The sequence below is a fragment of the Spermophilus citellus genome, assembly GCF_964194105.1.
Source record: "Spermophilus citellus genome assembly, chromosome: 18".
Lineage (NCBI taxonomy): Eukaryota > Metazoa > Chordata > Mammalia > Rodentia > Sciuridae > Spermophilus > Spermophilus citellus.
In genome coordinates, this window is record NC_138200.1 from 52,735,973 (window position 1) to 52,762,247 (window position 26,275).

The 26,275-nt window shown below is 42.4% G+C and overlaps 2 protein-coding genes across 11 annotated transcripts in view; one reads left to right on the forward strand and one right to left on the reverse strand.

Moving 5' to 3' along the window:
- DUS2 (dihydrouridine synthase 2) overlaps window positions 1–26,275 on the forward strand; it is a 104,734-nt gene that overhangs the window by 70,714 nt on the left and 7,745 nt on the right. For all 10 annotated transcript variants that reach the window (XM_081273896.1, XM_081273893.1, XM_081273895.1 and 7 more), the window contains 8 exons: window positions 2,329–2,374; window positions 5,327–5,418; window positions 6,517–6,560; window positions 7,811–7,871; window positions 17,763–17,810; window positions 22,731–22,796; window positions 22,976–23,046; window positions 25,284–25,370. In XM_081273896.1, coding sequence (XP_081130022.1) covers window positions 2,329–2,374; window positions 5,327–5,418; window positions 6,517–6,560; window positions 7,811–7,871; window positions 17,763–17,810; window positions 22,731–22,796; window positions 22,976–23,046; window positions 25,284–25,370 — 515 coding nt within the window. The remainder of the gene's footprint in view (window positions 1–2,328; window positions 2,375–5,326; window positions 5,419–6,516; window positions 6,561–7,810; window positions 7,872–17,762; window positions 17,811–22,730; window positions 22,797–22,975; window positions 23,047–25,283; window positions 25,371–26,275) is intronic.
- On the reverse strand, window positions 11,309–13,380 carry LOC308637288 (DPEP2 neighbor protein-like; the record flags this gene model as incomplete). The annotated part of the gene is made up of 2 exons (XM_081273607.1): window positions 11,309–11,664; window positions 13,314–13,380. 2 exons carry the CDS (start codon window positions 13,378–13,380, stop codon window positions 11,309–11,311), a joined length of 423 nt encoding a protein of 140 aa, XP_081129733.1.

Consider the following 26,275-nt stretch of genomic DNA (forward strand, 5'->3'; position numbering starts at 1 on the left):
TCTTTTTTTTTAAATTTTGTTTTTAAAGACCTTTATTTCACTTACTTATTTTTATGTGGTGCTGAGGTTCGAACCCAGGGTCTCGCACCTGTGAGGCAAGCGCTCTACCGCTGAGCCACAGCCCCAGCCCCATCCCATTTATTAATTCTTGTTTATACTTCTTGCGCTATAGGAGTGCTCTTAAGGAAATAATGTCCTAATCCGATATGATTGAGATCTAGGCCTACTTTTCTTTTGTTAGACGCAGGGTCTCTGGTTTAATTCCTAGGTCCTTGATCCACTTTGAGTTTTGTGCATGGTGAGAAATAGGGATTTAATTTCATTTTGTTGCATATGGACTTCCAGTTTTCCCAGCACCATTGTTAAAGAGGCTATCTTTTCTCCAATGTATGTTTTTGGAGCCTTTGTCTAATATAAGATAACTGTAAATGGGGCTGGAGTTGTGGCGCAGTGGTAGAGCGCTAGCTTAGCACATGTAAGGCCCTGGGTTCGATCCTCAGCACCACATAAAAATAAATTTAAAAAAATAAAGGTACAATACCTTTGGGTCCAACTACAACTAAAAATAAATATTTTTTAATAAAAAATAAGATAACTGTAATTATGTGGGTTAGTCTCTGTGTCCTCTATTCTGTACCATTGATCTACCAGTCTATTTTGGTGCCAGTACCATGCTGTTTTTGTTAGTGTTGCTCTGTAGTATAATTTAAGGTCTGGTATAGTGATGCCACCTGCTTCATTCTTCTTGCTAAGAATTGCTTTGACTATTCTGGGTCTCTTATTTTTCCAGGTAAATTTCATGACTGCTTTTTCTATTTCTATGAGGAAGGTCATTGGGATTTTGATTGGAATTGCATTAAATCTGTATAATGCTTTTAGTTGTATGGCCATTTTGACATATTAATTCTTCTTATCCAAGAGCAAGGGAGATATTTCCATCCTCTAAGGTCTGCCTCAATGTCTTTCTTTAGCGTTCTGTAGTTTTCTTTGTAGAGGTCTTTCACCTCTTTTGTTAGTTTAATTTGCAAGTATTTTTTTTTGAAGCTATTATAAATGGCATAGTTTTCCTCATTTCCCTTTCAGAGGATTTGTCCCTGACAAATTTATGCCTATGATTTTCTTTTTAAAATAATAGCCATCTTAATGATCATATGAGGTGTATTTCATTTGTTTATCTGGAAATGTCATATTAATTTTTCTTTCTATTTTTTTTAAAGAGAGAGAGAGAGAGAATGAATCTTTTTTGTAGATGGACACAACACAATGCCTTTATTTATTTATTTATTTATTTATTTTTATGTGGTGCTGAGAATCGGACCCGGGTTGCGCCCGTGCTAGGGGAGCGCTCTACCGCTGAGCCACAATCCCAGCCCTCTTTCTTTTTTTTTTTTTAAAGAGAGAGAAAGAGAGAATTTTTAATATTTATTTTTTTTTAGTTTTCGGCGGACACAACATCTTTGTTTGTATGTGGTGCTGAGGATCGAACCCGGGCTGCACGCATGCCAAGCGAGCGTGCTACCACTTGAGCCACATCCCCAGCCCCTCCAGCCCTCTTTCTATTTTTTTTTTTTTTTATGGTAGTGGGGATTGAACCAAGGGATGCTTTACCACTGACCCCTATCCCCAATTCTTTTAATTTTTTTTTTTAATCTTGAGACAGGGTTTTTTTAAGTTACTGAGGTCTTAGTAAGTATCTGAGGCTGGGATTACAGGTATGTGCCATGGTGCCCAACTCCCTCCATGCTTATGATACTAAATTTGAAGAACCCCTTATTTCTTTTCTTTCTGTGTCTGCTTGAATGTTTCCTGAGTTGGGAGCTCACTGGATAGACTTTTCATTCCTGTGTTCATCTCAAATTTTCGTCTCTATGCTTCTTTGCCCTGGTCCCAGTTTTATCATTCATTAGGCCTTTCTTCAGAGCTCTTCACTTGTCACCTTCTGCCTAGGTATCGAGGTGAGAGGTTGTTTGAGGAGAGTGGGCTTGAGCTGAGACTAATAAATGAGGAGACTGTCTCAGTATCCACGTTCTAGGTAGTTATCTGCTCTCTGAGTGGCTCATCCTTCCTCAAACATCTCCAAGGTTCCTGTTAAGATAACCTGATAACCTGATTGAGGATAGCTTACTCAGGGCCCTGTTTTCCATGCTTGAGGGGAGAGGACAACATTACATGTCCCCCAAATCACGATTTGTTGTTAGTACTAGTGTGACCGTCCATGCAATACCCATGTGATGTGAAATGAAGGTAGTTTTCCTGAGTCCAGGGCCTTCTCTTATGTCCAGGGTCTACATGTCCAGGACTGACCATTGTTCTCCAATTTCTCTACAGGAGCTGATTGACCTCAAGATGCTTCAGTGCAAGAGAGTTGTCAATGGTGAGTCCAGCCCTGGCCCAGAATTGTGTGTGTGCTCATTTGGCTTAGGTGACACTACCACTGTCCCTACCTGGGTTCCTGCTGGGCTGCATAATGTGATTGTGTGGATCATGTGCTCCCTTGAGAGCAGTCATTGCTCTCCACCTAAAGCCTGATGTGAAGCAGGCTAAGAATGCCTTGGTGACATAGAAATGACCATGTTTCATATACAGAAGGGACCCTAGGATCCTTGAAGTCACAATGGCTTCAGTGCTTGGCCTGGCCTGTGACTTGGGCAAGTCATAGGACTTCTTTCCACCACAATTTCTTATCATTCAAATGTAATTATGAGCCTTAGTTTATTTAAATTGTATAAAGTGAAGACGAAATAAGATAAGGAAACAGTAAGTAGTTTGTACACCTTAAGCCCTGTGAAAATGGAAGTGCTTGTGGTGAACTATGGGTTTTCTTCTAGTTTATTGATGAGGCTGATTCTGCTTTGATTAGAGTTGTGGTAATCTTTGAGGTTTCTGATACATACATATGTACATATACACATGTATATATCAAATCTTGATATTTCACAAAAAGTCATGACTCAATTTCGTCAAATTCTCTTTTATTTACATTTTTGTATGTTATGAAAAAAATCAATACTATAAATCCATAAAACCTAGAAAATGAAAATCCTCCATAATCTCATTCTTAAAGAGTTAATCAAGGGGCTGGGGATGTGGCTCAAGTGGTAGCACGCTCGCCTGGCATGCGTGCGGCCCGGGTTCGATCCTCAGCACCACATACCAACAAAGATGTTGTGTCTGCCGAGAACTGAAAATAAATATTAAAAAAAATTCTCTCTCTCTCTCTCTCTCTCTCTTTCTCTCTCCCTCCCTCCCTCCCTCTCCTCTTTCTTTAAAAAAAAAAAAAGAGTTAATCAAGGTGGGTACAGTGGCACACCTCTGTAATCCCAGTGACTCAGGAGGCTGAGGCAGGAGGCTACCCTCAGCAACTTAGCAAGACCTGTCTCAAAATTAAAAATAAAGAGGCTTAGGGATGTAGCTCATTGGAAAATTACCCCTAGTTTGAATCTCTAGTACCAAAAAGAAAGGTTATTATAGGGTTTTGCATGTAGCTCAGTGATAGGAACTTCCCCAGCGTTCATGAGATTCTGGGGTCATTCCCATGTACCACCACAACAACAAAAGAATTAAGCATAAAGAGGAATAATGTGGGTTTTCCTACACGTATATTATGAAAAATGTGTAATATTTAAAAATGTGACCACTTTTTATCTGTGCCCCCTTCCCTTGGGATTGTGTGGCATGTACTGTTTAGCCACTTTTTTACATTTTTGCCTATCAGATACATTAAAATTGGTTTCTCTAGTGCCTTTACTGGGGTTTCAGTATTTTGCTTTTATCAGTAAACTTCATTATAAGCACACTCTAGTTTTTGTGGTTCTCTCACCTTTCTTCCTGCCAGTGTTAAGCTTTCTCTGTGAGAGATTACTTCGATTACCTCTCCCAACATGTCTTTTTAGCCTTCTAAGCTGTTCAATGCTGGGATGATAATTCCAGATTCCATTTATGGAAATGCTTTACATGCTTTAAAGATCTTAGTTCTCAAAACAGCCTTCAAGATAGGTATATTCACTCATCTGCCACATTGTATCTTTTTATTATATTAGTCATCTTTGAAAGTCAGTGATGATAGAAGCTTTTGTTGAGCTTCTGCTGTGGCTCAGCAATAGTGCATTTGTCTGGCATGTGTGAGGCACTGGGTTTGGTTCTCAGCACCACACACATATAAATAAAATAAAGGTCAATCAACAACTAAGAAAAAAAAAGGAGGAGGAGGATATATGAGATGTAGTTGATTTTTGTTAATGTTCGGTTAAATTGCTGAGAAACACTTAAAATGTATTCATGACTATTGAACCAAGTGACCCTAGGGGAAATACAGAATTAGGTTTTTGCTAGCCTCTGGTCATATTTTCATCATCTGATCATCACTTAAACTTAGTTTATTTCATTTGTTTCTGTTCAAAGACATGCTGTTTATTTATTTAGGAGCTAGGGTTCAAACCCAGAGCCTTATGCATGTTAAGCATATGCTCTCGTGGAGCGATCATTGATTCATTAACCTTGAACTCAAGAGCCAATAGCACTATATTGTCATAACCAAGGCTTAAGGAATACAAGTGTTTTGACCTTTAGGTTCACAACAGCCTTCTTTTGCTTAAGATAATAGACAGAACTTCAGCACTATACTTGGAGCCATTTTAAACAGTGAGATCACTAACAAAAAGCACAAAAATACACAAAATGAAGGGCTAAATATACCATAAAACGGCTCATTTTTACAGTATAAGAGCTAAAACAAGAAAACAAGTGGCACCGTGTTTGAACTCAGCTGGAGATGTGTATGTACATCAGGTGACTCCAATTTGTTGTCACTTAGTGTCTGTCCCTGAATGACTGGAAACACCACATGTATTGATTTAGGGTTATAAATTAATTTTACTAAATAGAAGAATTTGAAAATATGCAACTGCAAATAATAGTGAAGACTGGCTGAAATAGAGTACTCCTCCACTTAATTACTCTAAGTAATTAAGAAACGATCACTTGCAGACCCTCAAAGTGCCATCTTCCAGGACAGTTCTAGTATTGAAACACAAATTAAATGTGTGTACATTTTTTCCAGTATTTCAAAAAATTGTAAAGTGCTTGTAATCACACAGAAAAAGTGCATAAAACCTAAATATGCAATTTAACAAATAATTATAAAGTGAACCAACCATTACCTGTGTCATGAGATGGACCATATCAGCACCTTAGATGCCTCCCAGTGCATACTTATTTTGTAGGAATCATCTGATCCCTTTTTTCTTTTCAAGGTTATACTTGGCTGTGTTCATTGCCAGGGCTTAGGCTAGTCTGAACTTGTATCCCATGTGTTTGTTTCTTGCAGAGGTGCTCAAAACAGTGGATTTTGTCGCCCCTGATGATCGAGTCATCTTCCGCACCTGTGAAAGAGAACAGAGCAGGGTGGTCTTCCAGATGGTATGAGACCCTAATGTCAAGTGTCCTCCTGAGTATTCCTGTCTCCTGTTTCATTGCTTGGGTCCTGTGCTGGCCACTATTGAGTGCCTGAGCTACTTTGCATAGCAGGGACTTCCTGAAGACTTGACCATTTTTCAAAGGGTCATTCCTGAGTACTTACAGTATTGGAGACAGATTATGGAAATCAAGCTGACACAGTCTGTTACATGCCTGCAAGTCTCAGATTTAATTTACTTAATTAAGGGTCTCTATATTTATTTTTCTAATCTGTAACGTTGAGTATTCATATCATACTGCTTATTTTTTATAGTCTGAATTTATTTCTTATCAAAGGAATTAGATTTCTTTAACAGTAAACTTTTGAATTTTTTGTTTGTGTTTGTTTTTTTGATAGCAGGGATTGAGCTCAAGGGTACTCAACCCCTGAGCCACATCCCCAGCCCTTTTTATTTTTTATTTTGAGACAGGATTTCACCAAGTTGCTTAAAACTTTACTGAATTGCTGAGGCTGGCTTCAAACTTGCAATATTCCTGCCTCAACCTCCCCAGCCACTGTGATTATAGGTGTGCGTCTCAGTGTCTGGGTAGTTAAACTATAGCTCTCTTCTCTTGCACTGGACATTTCTTGGGGCTTTTTTAGAAATAGCTCCCAAAAGATGTTTAAGTTTTTATAAAGTTGATGACAGTGAGTGGGTATGTGATCAAGTAGATATAATTATGGAATCTAAGTTGTGGTATCTGAATGTTTTCTATAAGATTTTTTTCATGTTTTTGTAAGTTAGAAAGTAACAACAGCATTAATGACATTGTTTAGGCCTTCCAAGTCCATCTTTTTTTTTTTTTAAACCAGTGAGCTAATATATTGGGCTGGCTTTTTGGGAGAAAACTGGCCCAAACTGCTTGTTGGCATGACAATGTGTGTTGTGTGTGTGTGTGTCTGTGTTTGTGTGTGTGTGCCTGTGTGTGTGTGTGTTTGTAAGAAAGAAATAGAGAGTGAGAAAGAAAGAGTGTGTGTGCGTGGTGGGGGAGATGGGTGTGTTTGTCATGCACATTTGCCTTTTTCAGGGCATTGGTTGATGAAGCCTTTTGTGTTCCTAGGGAACCTCAGATGCAGAGCGAGCACTTGCTGTGGCCAAGCTTGTGTAAGTTCCTCCCTCTTGAGCTCCCTTTGTCTTTACTGGAGTTAAGAGGTCTTACTGTCACTGGTGACTTTGGAAGTGACCCACACTTCTGTCTCCTGGCATGTTACTATTTTCAACTGAGAGTGATTTCCTTCCCTGTTTATGACATCTGAAGGCTGTCCTGGGATTCAAATGTACCCACTGTTCCCAGACCACAGAGACCCCCATGTGGAGGCCCAATTTTAATGTTTATTTATGGGATTCTCTTTTTTTGGGATACTTCTGATTGTGAGTCCTGAGGTTTTAACTCTCTGTGTAGGTGAGACTTATTGCTTCAGGAGTTAATAAAGGCACCAGAATATTCACTGTTTAAGAGTGGGTTTTAGAGTTAATGGTTTGCTACTGGCTAACTGTGTGACCTTAGGAAGTTACTTAACCTTGCTGATTACTTTGTTCCTTTCTATGTGAAAGGATACCAGTAGTAGTAACATCCTCTGGCATAGTGTAGGGCAAGTGAAATAAGGCATGTTATTTGGAGAATGTCACACATTGGGAGTGCTTAGTAAATGTTCCCTTCTGATATTGATGATAGGGATAGCAAGAAGAGACTCGGGCAGTAATTGCTTTTGATCACAGTCTGTTAAAATCAGAGAATGAGGTCAGAGTTCTTTCTGCATCTGATAATTGTTTGGAGTAAGCTACCCGTGTCACCCAGCAACTGAAGGCAGTCCTGTAACTTCTACCAGAGGAGTTGCTCTGGCAAAGGGCTCTTGTGCTTATGTCAGATCTTTGCCTTAGCAAATAGCTTTCATTAACCCAGTGAGAAATGCTGCCTTGGAATTGAGTTTAGCATGAGTGTAACTTGGTATTTGAGTTATCTGACACAACTCCATTGTAGCAAAGACCTCAATACCTAGCTCTTTTCAATGTGTAGATACATTATGTCTTTCCTCTGGAACTCTGCTCAGATGAAGTCTGTCATTGAGGGTGGTGTGTTTCTTGAATCCAGACTCACAATGACAGGTTTATGAGCACAGACTCATCCATGCTTTTTACTCTACTTTCTTCCCTCAGTTTGAATGTTGTTGTTTTTTTTTTTAAATATTTACTTTTTACTTATAGGTGAACACACAATATCTTTATTTCATTTTCTTTTATGTTGCTGAGGATCGAACCCAGTGCCTCATGTATGCTAGTTGAGCACTCTACCTCTGAGCCACAACCCCAGCCCTTTAATGTTTATTTCCTTTTTGCTTTTCATGTTTTTCCAGAGAAAATGATGTAGCTGGTATTGACGTCAACATGGGCTGTCCAAAAGAATATTCTACCAAGGTAAATTGATTTCTTTATATTTCTCAGAAGTATCCTATGGAGATTAAAGGAAGCTAACAAGACATGATGGCTAGGTACAGAACCCAGTTCTGGACTAGATCCTGAGCTGAATGGGGAAAATGCTTGAAAGTCTGTTAGTGTATCAATGGGCACAACTGGCAGGGCTAGGCATGGTGGTCCATGCCTGTAATCCCAGTTATTTGGAAGGCTGAGGCAGGAGGATAGCAAATATGAAGCCATCCCAGGCAACTTAGGCAGACCTTGTCTCAAAATAAAACAATAAAAAGAACTGGGGATGCAGCTCAGTGGTACAGCATTTCCCTAGCATGTATAAGGCCCAGGGTCAACCTCAGGTACTGTTTAAGGAGAAAAAAAAAGCCAAGAAAAATAATAGGACCTGGGCTTTGTCAAGATGCTGTGTCATATCAGAAGAGATCAGACTAGAAGGCTATGTTAAGCCTGAGAACAGAATGGAAAGGCACCCTTAAACTTGTTTCTGATGAGGAAATGTGGTCCTTGAGGAAGAGTTATAGGACAGATGAGAAGAGTGGCATGTGTAGGAGCATGGAGGCCCCTAGGTGGTGAAGACAGAACTGTGAATGGCTCATTTTCATCAGAGGACTGGGGAATAGGAGATGAAGAGGGAGCAAAGGAACATAGGATCGCAAACTTTAGTTGGGATCAGATCAGTTGGACTTGGACTTTGGTATCTTTGCCCCTCCCCCCTTTTTTTTTTGGAGCAGAGAAGCCATGTGTCTGGTGGATTAGAATGGCAAAAGGCCAGAGGCTTGGATACGGGTATTGGCTGGCAAATTGTTGGGTGTGTGGTGGTGGGATAAAGTGGTTGTAGTTCAGGAAGGATTGACTGGTAGCCAGGAAACAGGCTTCTTTTTCTTTAGCTGTGATCAGATGTTGAAAAAGGACAGGTTTGGAACAGATAATAAAAGCAGGTTGAGGTTGCTGAGTGTAAGGCATCAGAGCAGAAGGTCTACAGTGTAGACATAGTAGATGTTCCCCTGGCCTAGAGTTCAGAGTCAGCCACTATGCTCTGAGAAGTCACCCAGCCTGACACCAATGCTTTAGGTAAGGAGGCTTCAGAATGCCTGCCTGCCTGCTTAATAAACCAGAGGGCTTTGTGGATATTACCTTCAAAGAATTAACAGAAATTTGAAATTATCTATGAGCACTTGAAAACTTATTGCTGTTTTTTCTCATGACTGTGTGCTACTCAGTTCTATAAGGAGCAGAGTTGAAATGATTTGGAATGATCTCCTGATGTCGTGAGAAGAGCAATGAGAAGAATTTCAAATAGCGTACTACTGTATACTGAAGGAAAATGGGAAATGAGTATTTATATATGTTGCTTTTTTATTTATAGAATATAATTGAAAAGACAAACAATAAACCAGGGACTTTGGCTACTTCTGGGGAAGGAAACTTGAGTTTTATTCAGTGTTATATAGGCAATACATTTATACTCTGGGGTGCTACTTAAAATAATGAGCAGCTGGCACTAGTCAGAACAGATACCAACCAGTAGCACATGCCAGCTACTGTCTGCTCTGTCCTCCTGCTTTAAAAAGTATAAAAGTGTAGATTGAACAGGATACAGTGGTACATGCCTATAATTCCAGTGACTCCAGAAGGTACACAGGAGGATCTCAAGTTTGAGGGCAACCTCAGCAATCAGCTCCCTGTCTCAAAGAAAATTGAGATTGTCAATTAAAAAAAAAAAAAGAAAGAAAAGTCTCTTATCCCTTAAGTAGGGAAAATTGTTACTTTGTTACTTTCTTAACTTTTGAACCTCTTGCATTTTGAATGTATTATCTATTCAAAAAAAAAAGGAAAAATTAGAAAGAAAGGAAGGAAATTCCATTGTGGAAAATTGCTGTGAAAGGGGCAGTGAGCTTGAATTTTAGATCCTGTAATTCTTTAAGGGCTTCATTGTGTGTGTGTGTGTGTGTGTGTGTGTGTGGTGAAGGACAGATGCAGCTGGGTGAGTGCCCAGGCTTCCTTGAGGCCTCTAAAGTTTGTATCCTCCTGCCTCTAAAGTTTCTATCTGAAATGCAGAGCTAAGGGCTCTCCCTCCCTGCCAGTTCTCAAAATGCAGGCCCAATATGTCCAGTTTGTGATTTTTTTTTTGGGGGGGGGGGCGGGTACCAGGGATTGAACTCAGGGTCATTTAACTACTGAGCCATATCCCCAGCCTTTTTTATTTTTAATTTTGAGACAGTCTCACCAAGATGCTGAGGCCGGCTTTGAACTTGTGATTCTCCTTGCTTGCTCTCCCAAGCTGATGGGAGTATTGGTGTGCACCACTGTACCTGGCAGTCTGTGATGATTTAATGTACTCTTTGAATCTGTCATCCTTAAGCATGAAATTAAAACTGTAACAACTGAACTTAAACTTTCTGAGCACATCCTATGAAAATTCAATAGTTATGTAGTGTATATACTGTATTTATTGGATTTTTCCCCTTTATTCAGATTTTTAAAATATTTTTAGTTATAGATGGACACAATACCTTCATTGTATTTATTTTTACATGGTGCTGAGGATCGAACCCAGTGCCTTCCACATGCAAGGCGAGCACGCTACAGCTACAGCTACAGCCCCTCATATTTTTAAAGATTCCCTCCTCTTTTACTTTCCCGAGATGCTAATTTTTAAAGTAATTCATTGTATTGGCTAGAACATAGGAAATGTAGAAAATTCTATCAAGAGGGCTCTGTTTGTGGCTCAGTGGAGGAGTGCTTGCTGGAATGTGTGGGGCACAGGGTTTGATTCTCAAACTGCTTAAAAATAAATTAAAGACCCATTGACAATTAATAAAATTAAAAAATAAGAAATTTGTAAAGAGAGCAAGGTATCATGGCACATGCCAATAATCCCAGCTCCTTGGGAGGCTGAGACAGGAGGATCTCAAGTTTGAGGGCAGCCTGAGCAAGTTCTGAGACCTTGTCTCCAAATAAAAAATAGAAAGTGCTGGGTATATAGATAAAAGGTAGAGCAACCCTGGAATGAATTTCCAGTAGTGTAGATGGACAAAAGAAAAGGACAAGAAAATTGTTGTTGATAATGTCCTGAGAATGGGAAGCGTGTACTTACAAAGAATTTACTTGATACCAGCGAGGAGGAGGAATACAAATGGTAGCTTTTAAATACAGTCACTGTCTCTGCTGAGCTCTGAAAACTCAAGTTCAAGCTGCATTATTTTCCCATGTCAAACTGAACCAAGTCCCTAGTTGCAATGCCATTGCAAATCATTTGCAACCACCTGCAGGGATTCTTTCAAATTTTTGTATATTTGAATAACTGAATAATTAACAACAGCAACAATAAAATTTTTTATTTCTTTAAAAAAATATGAGTAAAAATTTTTTTAAAAGATGCATTAAGTGTTATAGGTAAATACAAGACCTCTCTACAGAGAGGCTCAGCCAGCCAGCTTCTTTGACATTGGTCTCTTGGTACAAATTTTGGGGCTGGGACAACCCAGAGACTTTTCTGCCTCTGTTGGAGCTCGGCGTTTCTTGGGAGCCTCTCTGGCTCTCTGGGTTGGCTTCTGGGTTGGCTTCTGGGCTGCCTTCTGTGCTGGCTTCTGGGCTGGCTTCTCTGCTGGCTTTTCTGCTTTGGCCTTTGGTGGAGTGGCCAAGGGAACATCTCCATAAAGCCGGTAGCCACCAACCAGGCAGTATGTCTCTCCATGCCAGCACACCTGGGTTTCTCCACATCCTCTGTAGAGGACATGGTAGTGTGCAGGTGTAGGAGGAGATGTGGAAGGCACTGCTGCTGGAAAGAAAACAGAACTTCTGAGACACTTCTGTTACTTGTGTTTTGTGCACTCAGCTGCTAGTACCTCCCTCTCCTAATCTTTCCTGTTTCTGACTGAAGCCCTCTTCTCTGCATAGCATCCCAAACATAGCCTTTGCCTGTTAACCTCTATGGTTGCTTTGCCTGTCTCCTCAAGGGATGCTTGCTATCAAAGTAATTGAGTTCTGTGGAGCCAATGGAAGCATGAGGATAATAGTCAAACCTCAAAATTATCCCAAACAGCCCTCCCTCAGTCTCTCCCTTCTACAACTGAGAAAAATATCTTAAGGTCTGTCATTTCTGAGTTTTTAATGGAAATAATTTTCAAGGTTTGGAAAATCTGGTCTAATATAAATTGGATTAGAACCCCTCCCACCTTAGCAGCTCCCTGTGGGACCCATTGTTACAGCCTGTTTTAGCCACACTGAATTCTAGAATAATTTTTATAGATTTTTGTAATTTTTTTCCCGTGGGATGGGGGTTGGCTACCAGAAATTGAACTCAATGGCACTCAACCACAGAGCCATATCCCCAGTAGTATTTTGTATTTTATTTAGAGGCAGGGTCTAGCTGAGTTGTTTAATGCCTCACTTTCGCTGAGGCTGGCTTTGAACTCACAATCGTCCCCTCTCAGTCTCCCGAGCCACTGGGATTACACATATGCACCACTGTGCCCAGCTGCTTTTTTTTTTTTTTTTTTTTTGGTTAAGTTTTGCTATGTTTCCCCAGATTAGACTCAAATTGAGCTCAAGCAATTCTCCTGCCTCAGCCTCCTGAATAGCTGGGATTATCGTTCCATACCACTGTGCCCAACTCTACCACTTTTTGAAGGCTATATACTGGGGCAGAGGGATTAAGAGAACGAGATCCAAATTCTTGATACCAAGTTTAGGCTCAATAGCCTTTGCACATCCATTTCTTGAGACATCGTTTCCTCAGAACTCCAGTCTCTGTATCACTTCACCTCTCCCCCAGGCCCTTCTGTTCTTCCCAACTGCATGAGAACACCCTTTTTCTCAGCATTTCAGACTGGGATGTGAAGGGGATCCATGTGAGTGTATCCATGACAGTATGCTATAGGTGCCTGGGTCTGAAGGTGAGGTTCATGAGAGACTGATAGCCCTTCCTCAAATGCTCCAATTATCCCTGGATAACAAAAGCACACTGGGCTTCTGTAAGACTCTTATTAAGAAAGGATCTGAGAATAAAGCCTCCTTCCTGTTTTGGTGATGAGTGCTCTCACCATGTTGCCCAGGCTTCATTATGTTTCCACCCAGATGCTTGAGCCCAACTTGTAGGCTCAGGTACTCTTTCCATTTAGCCACCCAAGCAGCTGGGACTATAGGTGTGTACCAGTGTGTACCAGACTATAGCTGTGCTCTGAAGGAAGCATTGGGGGAGGCTAAAGGGGAAGGCTAGATTGATAAAGATTAGTACCTTTCTGAACACTTGCCCTCAGCAGTGAGCAGAAACACTGTGGGTCCTTGAGGGAGCACCAGACCATTGGTCTTACTCATGGGTAGTGAAGTTCTGAGGTGTGATGGGGAAACCCCAAAGGAAGATGTGGCAGTCAAGTGAGGTTGTATATTTACCAGGGGCTCCATTACAGATGCCTGGCATAGGCCTACCTGCTGCTCTGCTCTCCCAGGGGACAGCAGACAAGTTAGATTGAATATAAAATATTCGGTCAGACATATTCTCTGAAGCAACCAGACACTCTGGTGTCTTGTAGAGAACTGGTAAAGAAGTTTCTTAGCATTAATCTGCCATGGAAACTGAGGCTTGTGATGTCATCACTACCCAGTGAGATCACAGAAGGAATGTGTGTCTTGAGTGGCAGGCTTCAGATCCTTGCTATTTTATGGAAAACAGGGTGAAAGAAGCAAACTCTGCTTCGACCCTCCCTTCTGACCTTTCCTAGTCAACTAGTCTGTCTGTGTAGCACAAATGGGAGTTGAGAATAGCCCATGACCACAGGTGGCATGAGAACCCAAATTATTAAACTAGTCAGTCATGATTAAATACAGAGACAAGTAGGTTGCATGGCCCTGATGCTAAGTATTTAAGTGTTGGAGAGGCAGAGACTTGAGTGGATTATTTGTTGGGGGAATGCTCCTTGGAATGAGCCTGAATGTAAATTAAGATTTGGGCTTGCATGGTGGTGTACACCTATAATTTCTTTCACTTGAAAAGCTGAGGCCGGAGATTTTTTTAATTCAAAGCCTGTCTCAGCAACTTAGTCCCTAAGCACCTCAGTGAGACCCTGTCTGCAAATGAAATAGAAAAGAAGGGTTGGGGCTGTTGCCCAGTGGTAGAGACAGGCACCTTGGGACTTCATTCTTCCCATAGTTTAATCCTTTAATGAGTTGGAGGTGTGCTTCAATGGTAGAAATTATTATTATTATTATTATTTTGGTACTAGGGATTAAACTGAGGGGCACTCAACCACTGAACCACATCCCTAGCCCTATTTTGCATTTAATTTAGAGACAGGGTCTCACTAAGTTGTTTAGCACTTTGCTTTTGCTGAAGCTTGCTTTGAACTTGAGCTCCTCATGCCTCAGCCTCCCGAGGTGCTGGGATTACAGGCCTTGAGGTGCTGGGATTATAGACCCTGAGGTGCTGGGATTACAGGCGTGTGTCACAGTGCCTGGGAATTGTAGAGCCATGAAGTGTTTGCCTAGCATGTGTGAGGCCATGGGTTTGATCTTCGGCTCCACAAAAAAAATGAAAAACAAATTCTTTGCACCCTCTCCTTCTTAGAAGTTAGGTCTGAAGCACATGTTAAGGGCCCTATCCAAAGTCACACAGGTAGTGTAGAAGTCTGCTCAACAGTAGGGTTTCATGTTGTTCATATTGGGGCTCCAGATTTATAGCTAATTTGGCAAACTTGTTACATTTCAAGCTGGTGGACAATGAGAAAGATGTTAAAGGTGCTCCAAGGAAAATGAGAGCCTCCATTGAATTTATAAAGCAGGAATGACAGGCCCATTTTAATGTAAAATTTGAAACATCTTCATGACAAAATGACATTACAAAATTACCACATTATCATTTCAGTCCCCGTTCTTCAAAAAAGGAAAATAAACCATGTGTAGTCATTCAAGAAAAAGAAAATAAACTCAGCTGATTCTTTGTTCTATAGGAGGCAATTTGGAACATGAATTATTAAGTACATTGAATTCTGCCCCATGATAATTATAGTTAAGGCAGCCCATGAAAACATCATTTATTGCTAGAAATCATGACATGACAGAAAATCAAAAATGCATTTTATTCTTCACATTTTATGTGAAAGACTATGCTACTATGGTCCAATGCTCAATTACTCCAATACTGGCCAGTAGCTCATCTTTCAAAACAACAAGCAGCTCCCAGGCCCTGAGAGGCATTAAGGGCACCCTAGCTGACAAGTGTGTTCAACCTCCCAGGACACCAGGAAAGATCCCTAATCCAGAATCCCATTTTAGTTAGCCAAAATCAGGTTTGCTGAAGCCAGTGTGCTCTCACTGAGGAAGCTCCTCCTGGAAGCTGCCTTCTTTGTACAGCTGCTAGTTCAATCTTCTGAACCAGCTTCACAGCTCACGGATGGGTCATAAAGCTGATGACTGCACCTGGCACCTCACTCCCAACACGGCTCACCCTCCTTGCTCTGTGAAGGGGAAAATCATCATTGACAAGAGCTCTACATGGGTGCTGTCTAGTCTCTGAGAAGCTACATCTGTGTAGGGCAGTATGTCTTGGGAGCCCTTCCTGAAGCACTGGAAGATACCTGCCCTCATTGAAGCTGGCATTTGCCCCTGAAACCTTAAGTGTTTGATCTTGTGGTCATCCAGAATATTATCCCAGTCAGTTCACAGTGCTGGAACTGTTATAGAACACCAGGACTGTTCCTGAGGATCCAGTCTTGTCTGCTTTGTCATGCTGCTTGAGGATCTGCACCAACTTGTCACCTTATTTGTTCTCTTCAGCCTCATAAATGTTTGTCTGACATGAAGCTTAATGCAGTGGAGCCTGGAACTGGTGATGGTGGTGAGAGAGTCCGGGATTCCGCCTTAAATTAGCAACTGGCCCATGCCTTCAGATCTCATGTTTGGGGCCAACCTCAGCAGCTTAGGGAGTCCCTGTCTCACAAAGGATGGGGACGGTCTGGGGTTGCAGCTTAGTGGTAGAGCACTTGCCTAACATGTGAATTACTCAGTTTGATCCTTAGCTTCTCATTAAAATAAATAAGTAAAACCATGTTTTGTGTTCGTTTTTAACTTAAAAATTATATTAAAAAAATGGATGGGAGATTTGGTAAAGGACCCCCAATACAAAAAAAAAAAAAAAGTATAGGTTGAAAAGTCTCTTGTTCCTTAAGTAGGGGGAATCTTTACTTTTTTATGTTTTGAATCTCTCATATGTTTAGTGTATTATCTATTCAAAAAAAGAAAAAAAGTTAGAAAGGAAGGAAGGAAGGGAATTCTATTGTGAAAAATTGCTGTGGAAGGGCCAGTGAACTTGAATTTTAGATTCTGTGATTCCATAAGGATGGGCTGGATTTTGTGTATGAGGGGTGAAAGATAGATGGAGCTGGGTGAGTTCCCGGGCTTCCTTGAGACGTCTAAGTCTTGTATCTGTGGCCCTCAAATGCAGAGCTATTGGCTCCTCCACCCTGCCAATTCTCAAAATGCAAGCCTAGCCAAGTCTGAGGTGACTCTTTTTTTTTTTTTTTTTTTGGTGCCAGGGATTGAACCACAGGATGTTTAATCACATTCCCAGCCCTTTTTGTTTTTAATTTTGAGACAAGAGTCTCACCAAGTCACTGAAGCCCACTTTGAGCTTGTGATCTTCCTTGCTTACTCTTCTAAGCTGCTGGCAGTATAGGTATGCATTAATGCACCTGGAAGTCTGTGGTGATTTAATTTTCCCTCTGATTGAATCTGTCATCCTTGATGTGAAATTAAACTGTAACATCCGAACTTAAATCTCTGAGCACATGCTTTGAGCATTCATTAGTATGCAATATGTATACTGTATTTATTGGGTTTGCTTTCCCCTTCATTCAGAGTTTCAAAGATTTCATTCTCTTTTACCCTCCCATGAGATACTGATTACTAAAGTAATTTATTGTAATGTCTAGAACATGGGAAATATAGAAAATTGTAACAAGAGCTAGGTATGGTGGCTTATGCCAATAATCACAGCTCTTTGGGAGGCTGAGTTCAGTGGTAGGGCAAGCCTAGATTCAATTCTCAGTACTGCAGAGGAAAAAAAGGGCAAGAAAATTATTGGTAATAATCCTATTATAACGAGACAAACATTATTGTTAGGGTTGAGTTTTAAGTGTTTCAGATATGCAGTTTCTGTTTTCTGGTATTTTTGTTTGTTTGGCATGTATCTGGATCCTCAAGACTGGGACATTGTTGCTGGCTAAGGAGAAGGGCCTGGACAATGTTTGTGTCCCTGCAAGACTTTAGTGTTGGTACTAAAGCAAGTATTGGGTATGTGAGGAAGGAGTATTTAAATCTCATCACTTAAGGAGGATCCATTGTCTTTTAAGGTCTTGGAAGATGGCAGGTTTAGTTTATTATGACACTGAGACCTGAAAAAGAATTTTTTTTCTTTAAAAAAAATCCAGGTGTACTTAAACATCAAACCACATCTCTATTCCTTTTATATTATTTTATTTTATTTTTTATTTTGAGACAGGGTCTCCATAAATTGCTTAGGGCCTGGCTATGTGGTGAGACTGATCTTGAACTTGTTGACCTTCTGCCTCAGCCTCCCAAGCCACTGGGATTATTGGCATAAGCCAAGACATCCAGCCAGAAATTCTGTGGAGCCTACTTCTAGAGATCCATGGGTTTTGCCAAGGGCATCATTGTGGTGACTTTAGAATTCATCAGATTCCTGACCTTGTGATTATAGGCATGAATCTTGCTGTCTTCCTACTTGTTTAGGAAAATGCCAGTTGTTAATGGACCTTGGTTACAAGGTTTGCATACCATGTTACCATAGGAGGTGGGGGCGGGCAGGAGCCAAGGAGTATCCTCCTCCAACTTAAAGCAGACCTTTCTTCTTGTTCTCTTTAGGGAGGAATGGGAGCTGCTTTGCTGTCAGATCCTGACAAGATTGAGAACGTAAGTTCTGCATGAGTGAAAGCAGCGTCCTCAAAACATGGCTATGAACTAGAGTTGCCTAGAATGCCTCTCTCCCCATTCCAGATTTATTGAAGTTTCCTTAGTCTATCCATTTGCGGCCTGGAAATTTTTTAGAAAGCTTCCCAGTGCTAGACGTACTGATGCACACCTGTAATCCCAGTGGCTCGGGATTACAGGTGTGCAAAGTTTTTCCAGACCTCACACAAATTTTCTTTGAGAAAATTTCAGCAGGTGGTCCTGAGATGCTCCCACGATGAAATCAGGGTCCTAAAACACCCAGCCTGGATCACAAAGCTCACCCACTCACCCAAACTGCTGGAAGATGGCAGGTTTAGTTTATTATGACACTGGAACAAAAGTTCAAAAGTTGGCCCTAGCAGTTTTACCAAGGCCCTAAGCAACTCAGTGAGACCCTGTCTCTAAATAAAATACAAAATTGGGCTGGGGATGTGGCTCAGTGGTCAAATGCCTCTGAGTTCAATACCTTGTACCCTCATTCCCCACCTAAATAAAAAGCTTCCCAATGGTTTTGACATGCAGCCAGGTTTGGAAACCCTTGAGCCAGCGTACAGCAGCCTTGAGTTGTATAAAAGCCTGGAACTTGGGCCCTGTCAACTAAGAGCCAGAGAGCCTGAAGACTGGGCTAGAGACTCCTCTGTTGTCTCTCTCCTTTCTAGGATGCTCATGAGAGCAGAGGCTAGACCACCTTTGGTGAGGGTAGGCTCTGTGTGTGTGTGTGTGTGTGTGTGTGTGTGTTTGGGGGGTGGGTAGATTGTCCTCTCTAAGGGGCCTGGATGAGAGTAGCAGGAGGGTTCCCCTCCATACCATTGGAGTCTCATCAGTTCTTTGAGAGCAAGCCAGGTCAGGGTCCCATGAAGCAAGCTGAAGTTAGTCTTTCTTTATTTCCCTTTCTGTGGTGATTTTGCAGAAAGGCTTAATGAGTCCCCTGGGTCAGGTTGGTATTTGCTATCTAGTGCTATGGGCTGCTAGGGGTTGTGGGGGTGATATTATGCCATATCATACCATGTGTACCTTTTCCCTTCCTTTCCTTTCCCAGCTCATCAGCTGTCAGCTTGTTGCTGATCGTAGCTCCTTTGTTTTGCTTTTCATTCACCATCCCTACTTTCTTGTCCAGGATTTGAGCCTCATGGTGCTTCCTGCAGATTAGAGTTACTTGGGACTCAGATACTACCAGTAAGAGCTGCCCTGGTTTGTTCTGGCTGTTGCTGTTCAACCGTGTTTATTCTTTCTGTCCAGCTGTCTCTGGGATATAAGAGGACCACAATATGTGCTGGCTGGATTCCTTCTGATTTTTCCCACATACAGCCACATATGATGTTCCTCTAACCTGCATATAATGTATCCTTACCATTTCTAGGGTAGTTTCCTTTCAAAGCATATTCCAATGTTATTTTATTTGTCCCTGAAACCCCTTGAGGTACACAGGGCAGGCATTCATTAGCTGCTGCTGCTTTTTATTGTTGTTGTTGTTAAAGCAATCTTACTGTGTTGCCCAGGCTGTTCTCAACTCATGGGCTTAAGAGATCTTCTGCCTCAGTCTTCCAAATAAATGGGACTGTTGGCATACACTACCATGCCCAATTACAATCTCATTTTGATCAAAAGTAATCAACTAGTCATGAGTGGTGGCACACTCCCAGCAGCTTGGGAGGCTGAGGCAGGAGAATCACAAGTTTGAAACCAGCCACAGCAACTTATTGAGGTTATAAGCAACCTATTGAGACTCTGTCTTAAAAATAAAAAAAAAGGGGGTCTTGGGATATGGTTTAGTGGTAAGGGCCCTTAGGTTCAATCCCTAGTACCAATAAAAAACAAAAACAACAGCAACAACCCCCCCCCAAACAAAACAAAACAAAAACAGAAAAATAAAGCACACAGAGAGAAAAATTATTTTCTTCAAGATCATATTACAAATAAGAGGCAGGCAGTGCCAACTTCGGAGTCATAGTCTTGTGATTCCTAATGTAGCGTCTGTGCCCCTTCTCAATGACATCTTCCATTAAAGGTGCCTGGCTTCATTTTTAAATATCTAACCACAGTTCAATAGGCAGCGGAGTTTGGAACTTCCAGTGAGACACCCATGTGCAAGATGGAGTGGAAATGGATAGCCATGATGTCAAAGCAGTTAAGAGAGGGGTCCTCAGCACATGGGCATTTTCTTATCCTTTGACCTGGTTTCTCCGACCAATGCTGCTGGCTCTATCCTTTCTGACGTTCCTCTTTGAATGAGGTACATTTGTTTATGAAGCAGTAGAGATGCATTCCAGATGCTTAGTTCATTCTGTTTCTTCTCCGGTGAGGGAATCATATGGGTTGGCTAAATGGGGTTTGCCTCATGGAGGGGAAGTTGCAGGGTTGCAGACTTCTCCTACAAAATCCAATGTGATTTTTGCATGGGGGGCTGGATTCAATTTAAGCACAGATTGTACTAGCAGTTTGGGTGAGTGGTTGAGCTTTGTGTTCCAGGCTTGGTGTTTTAGGACCCTGATTTCATCGTGGGAGCATCTCAGGACCACCTGCTGAAATTTTCTCAAAATAAAGATGTTTGTGTGAGGTCTGGAAAAACTTTGAAAATACTTAGTAATACCACTGAACTAATACCACTGAACTATACACTTAAAAAGGGCAAATTTTTTTTGGGGGGGTGGTACTAGGTATTGTACTTGGGAATACTCTGTCACTGAGCTATATACCTAGCCCTTTTTATTTTTTTATTTTGAGACAGAGTCTCATTAAGTTCCCCAGGCTGGCCTTGAACTTGTGATCCTCCTGCTCAGACTCCCAAATTGCTGGGATTACGGGTGTGTGCCAACATACTGGGCCTAAGGTGGCAGATTTTATCGTATATAAATTTTATCTCAATTGAAAAAAACAGATGCTATCTGTTGAATTCTCTAACCTTGGAGTAGATAGGGATGGGGGATATCAGTCTATTGAAAAAAGGTTCCACTAGGTAATGCTGGTATACTTTCCCTGGATTTAGACCCTCAGTTTTAGACTGTAGCTCTTAGTGATATATGGTCTCACCCCCATCCAAGTTTTCTGTGCATCTTCTGGCTGTCCACGGTATCATTTGTGTGAGTGAAGTTTCTTGAGTCATAGCTACCAGTGAGCAGGCCCAGAACTTGAACTCTGGTCTCACTGATACCCAAGCCTGTGGCTTCCAATCTTCCCACCTGCTTCCTCCTCAACAACCTGGGGAGATAGGGCTGCTTTTTCCCAGGAGGCCAGTTGATCTGGTGAGGCAAGCCTTGGGTTGATGTTCTGCTTCTCCACTCAGATATAGGCTTGCCTCTTGTCCTTTATCCCCAGAGATCTTCAACGGGACATGTGGTGTGATGTGGACCTGGAGAGTTGTGTCCAGAAGAGTTTCATGCTAGAGCCTGGCTGGAGGACTGCCTCCAGTTGCTGTTTCCCCTCAGTGCTGCCCTTGCAAGTGGTTAGGGCTTTTGGTTACCTAATCTCCTTCCTTGTCCTTAACATGAAATGAAGAGAAATTCTATTCTACTTGGTTAAAATACACTAAAAGGAAGTCCTGTAAAACAGAGCATTGGATCAGACCAGCTGGTGCTTCTTAAATTACCAAATATCAGAGGATTCCAAGTGAGTGCTTGCAAGGGAACTGTCGATAGGTGTTGCCTTGAGCCAGAGATAGAAGGAGAGTAAGAATTTTTATTGTGTCATGATGGACCTGGCAGTGCCCTTTTAAGACCTGCCAGGGTGTCCTTAGGACCTCAGGCCCAGTCTCCTGAGGCAGCACCTGTGGACTGGACTGTTCCTGCCTGCCTATCAATTTTGCCTGGTCCAGCAGGCCCTGTCTTGCTCATGAGCCATCCACTGGTCAGCCCAGTCTCTTGGTCTGTTATCTTCCAGAGTGGCTACCTTAGCCTGTCCCTGAGAAAAAGTCCTCCTCTGTTCGTTCTCTGCTTTCTGCTGCCCCGCCAGTCTAGAAGACTGGCAGCAGTCACCTAGGTATCTCCTCTGCTGAACAGAGGTTCAGTTCTGGGAAAGTCCTTGAGATTACCCTGCTTCCAACTTGCCTGGGTTGACATTTTTTATTTGGGAAGAAGATAGCAATGTCACAGCCATGCAGTGTCATTTGCATCTCTCTCGATCTCTGATTCTTGTGAGGTCAGGTCTTGCTACCTCACTTTCCTGTATGGCTTCTTGATCTTTTTTTGAAATCCTTTTCAATTATTATGCAATAAACACTTTTTAGCTTGTTGAAAATGTTGTCCCTTTTTTTTTTTTTTTTTGCCAGTTTTATTCCTGTATATCTGACATCTCCAAAGAGGAGTGCAAGGGCCCAGGCCTTTAAAGGCCTTCCTGCTTCCTCACTCTGCAGGGCTCAGGACGCACTCAGGGAACATTTCCTTCCCTTCATCCAGGGGAGAAGTTGCCAGCCTGTTCTTATCCAGGGCTGTGCCTCAAAATCATATTGAAAACAGAGTGTGTTGGTTAGAAACACATATTCCTAAGCCCTGCCCCTATAGAAATAACAGGATAGAATATAAGAATTTGTGTTTTTTAAGCTATTCAGGTAATTCTGATGCTTGAACCTGGCAAAAGATTACTGCATTCCACACAGGAATGCATGCAGATCCATTCACTCCCTAGTTCATTCAGTGTATTTAACAAGTACATACATACCATTTTGTGCCAGGCAGGGATCACTGGTGTTGGGGCTGTAGCATAGAACAGAGGCACATTCCTTGCCTCATGGAGTATTCCATGTGTATGTGTGTAACAGATTGATATATACATTGTGCATACATGAACTCTCTGTGCCCCTGAAATGCATAGATCTGTAGCAGTACACAAGCAGTGTGGAAGTTTGTTCTAGAAGAGGTAGGTGCTCCTGTGTGCTCCTCTTTGCAGATCCTCAGCACCCTTGTTAAAGGGACGCGCAGACCTGTGACCTGCAAGATCCGTATTCTGCCTTCAGTAAGTATTGTATTCTATTATCTCAAGGTCTGTTCTCTCAGGTGATGTTGGATTTGGGGATTGTGAATGATTCATGAGGGATGAATTAGGTTTGGTGGAGGGAGTAGAGTTGAGCCCAATTTAGGAGCCAGCAGCTATAACACTGGGGCCCCAGTAACCACTCTTGTGATCTTCCTCAGCTAGAAGATACCTTGAACCTTGTGAAACGGATAGAAAGGACTGGCATTGCTGCCATCACAGTTCATGGGAGGTGAGTGATTGCCTTTTTAGAGACTGACTGGCTGAGAGATTCCTCAGCCATTTTTATAGTCTCTCACTTACGTATTTTGCCTGCCTCTGCCCAACTCTTTGACAACCTGTGAGTTCAGAGGGCACTCAGACTCCTTACTCCTTGAATGGGCTTGCATTTGTCTGTTTCTTTTATTGAGCACGTATTGGTGCTAGGCCCTGCTCTGAGCTTGAGAGACACAGAGAAAGAGAAACTCCCCATCCACATTGATATTGAAGTTGTAGAGATGAAGTGATTTGCTCAAACCTGTATCATGCAGACAGAAAGTGGTGGAATTAGAACTCTCACTCTGAATGTTTTCTTTTGACTTAATAAAGCAATGGCTTCTCCCTGGAATGACCCCAAACAGATGGCTATTCATTCATTTATTGTGGTACTAGAGATTGAACCCAGGGGTGCTCCATCACTGGACCACTTCACTAGCCCTTTTTATTTTTTATTTTGAAACTGGGTCTTATAGTTGCTTAGGGTCTTGCTGAGTTGCAGAGGCTTACCTTGAACTTGTGATCCTTCTGCCTCAGCCTTCCACTTCCATTCCACAGTATGCCACCACTCCTGGAAAAATGGCTGTTCTTTTGAAGACATTGCTGCTTTGTAGCTAATGTGTTCCTTTAAGAGAGCCAAGGTGTTTCTGAAGGCTGCTTTTGGTTTCCCAGTCAAATCTGCTCCCTGTGCTCAGGATGTCCTTTCATAAGGAACCCCAGACAACAGACTTTGGCTGGTGACTTCTTGTCTCTAAGAAATGTACCTTTTGGGCTCAGGACTCTTATGGAAGAATCCAAGTTGCTGGTTGTCATTTTGACAGCCTTTTCAGAGGGCATCCAGAGGTCCATATATACCACAAAAAGCAGAGCTACTCAGATTGAAGGCATATGGGGAGGTGAGAGCCACACATGAATTTACATGCTCTCCTTTCTTGGGCAGTAGGCTTTGGGCTAAAATTGCTTGGTGCCAAATCCTATGTCTGCAGCTTATTAGTTGTATATCCTTTGGGGAATCACTTCTCTGAGTGCCACAGTCCTAATATGGAAATGAAAATAATTTCTTTTTTATAATTCTGTCATGAACTGTTTATGAGATTGTAAATAAAACCCTTGGCACATAGCCTGGCCATAGCCTGGCATTATTCTCTTAATAAAGGAAGATTTTTATTTATTTATTTATTTATTTATTTATTTTTTGGTGCTGGGATTGAACCCGGGGTGCTTTACCACTGAGCTCCACCCCTAGTTCTTTTTTGTTTTTTTAATTTGTTTTGAGACAAGGTCTCACTGAATTGCTGAGACTGGCCTTGAACTTGCAATCCACCAAAGAGGCTTTTACCAGAAGCAGTAGGAAGACAGATTTGGGTTAGTTTTAGGAAAGACTTTCTGACCACTAGAGCTGTTGAGGATGGGCTAAAATTAGCTGGGGATACAAGGAGACAGAGGTGGAAGCTGAGTTGGCAGGACCTTCTGAGGAATTCAGGAATGTAGCAGAGGGGACACACTCAGAAAAGACCTGTCAACCACCTTGCCTGCTTATCTCTGAACATGGGTCAGGCGTTGCCTCAGAGTCCCTAAGACTTGCTCACTCATGCACAAGAACTGCTTTCAGTCAACTTTGGAAGGAGGGGCCTTGGGTCATGTCCTGCTTCCCCTGTGGTTTATCATGACAGCCAAGCTCTGTGGCTTGCCCTGGCTGCCCTGGGAACAGGGCCTACCCGGTGTCAGGTGCTTTTCCCCAGGATCAGCTGTGGAACTTGGCTTCAGCACAGGCAGCTGTGTGGGAGTGATCAGTCTGAGCAGTAGCAGCTGTTCCCAGTCCCTTAGGATAAGACTGGGACAGTCGGGGCAGCATTCTTATAGCACTGTCTCTCATCTCTGGTGGAGGCAAGGGGAAGTCAGGGAAAGCAGCATGACCTTGGTTGCCAAGCCATTTACATTGGCCTCCTGCAGTCATGCCTTGCCTGCTGGCCTCTGAGATTTGGACTTGCCTTCTCAGCATGGACCTCGGCTGCTCCTACTCCTCATCACAGAGTTCTTCCCTAGAGATTAGGGAGGCCATTCCTGCAATCTGTCCTTGATGACCACATGGCTACCTAATCTTCCTGAGGTTCAGTAGGGAGGACAGTAGGTCTTAGCTAAGATAAACATGGGTGAGCACTCAGCCTTCAGCCCCATCTCTCTCTCTCTCTCTCTCTCTTTTTTGTCTCCAAGGAAGCGGGAGGAGCGACCTCAGCACCCTGTCAGCTGTGAAGTCATCAAAGCCATTGCTGAAACCCTCTCCATTCCTGTCATAGCCAAGTAAGCCTCTCGTCTTCCTCGTTTACTTTTTTACGCCCCAACTCATTCAGAATGGACTTGAGCAGGCATTTAAGAAAAGGAATGAGAACATTAAAAAATGACCATAAAGGAAAAGGGGGGAAAAAAGTGGAGCAAGATGCAGAGTGGTAAATGAGGCAGAAAAGTGACTAACAATTAAGTCAGGCCACTTGCGCTCTGGTGAGCGGCTAATGTAGGATGCAGGGCAGCTCAGGGCCCTCTGATGCCTGAGCTTGGGGAGAGTGATAAGGTGGCTGCTGAAACAGACTGATGGCAAAGTAATGTCATACCCAGGGTGACTTGTGCATGGTGCAATGGTGCAGGGGATTATGTTCATAGGGCTTTGGCTCAGGGAAAGTAATGTAGGTCACAGAAACCCAGAGAAGCACTCTGGGTAGTTATAGTACCAGGAATATGGACCAGCAGGTGTGAGGTACTGATGAGCAGCCCAGAGGCCACACCCACTTGGTACTGGGGAACTGGCCTGTGTTCAGTTCAGCCCTGCACCTAAAGGAGTCTGGGAGGTTGCATACAGGGAAGCCCTGACAAAAGGCATACCCGATAGGTGGGAGGGAAGAACTAAGGGTTGGGGAGCAGCTGGGCACTGTGTCCCCCAGGTAGTAAATTTTGGGGGTGGCTTGGAGAACCCTTGAGCCTGTCATTTCTACTATCATCTGAGGGTCCTCGCCCCATTTGACTAGATCTGGACAGAGACTACCAGCAGTTTCCTGATGAAACAGATGAGGACAGAGCACTTTCTGAGAGGATCCTGGAACATCAGGGCAGAGGAAGGGGAATTATGACCCAATTGGCCTTCTTCCAGACCCTCATGATCACCAGTGTATCCTCCTTTCCAGGGTTTTGACCCAGTACTTAGAAGACATATG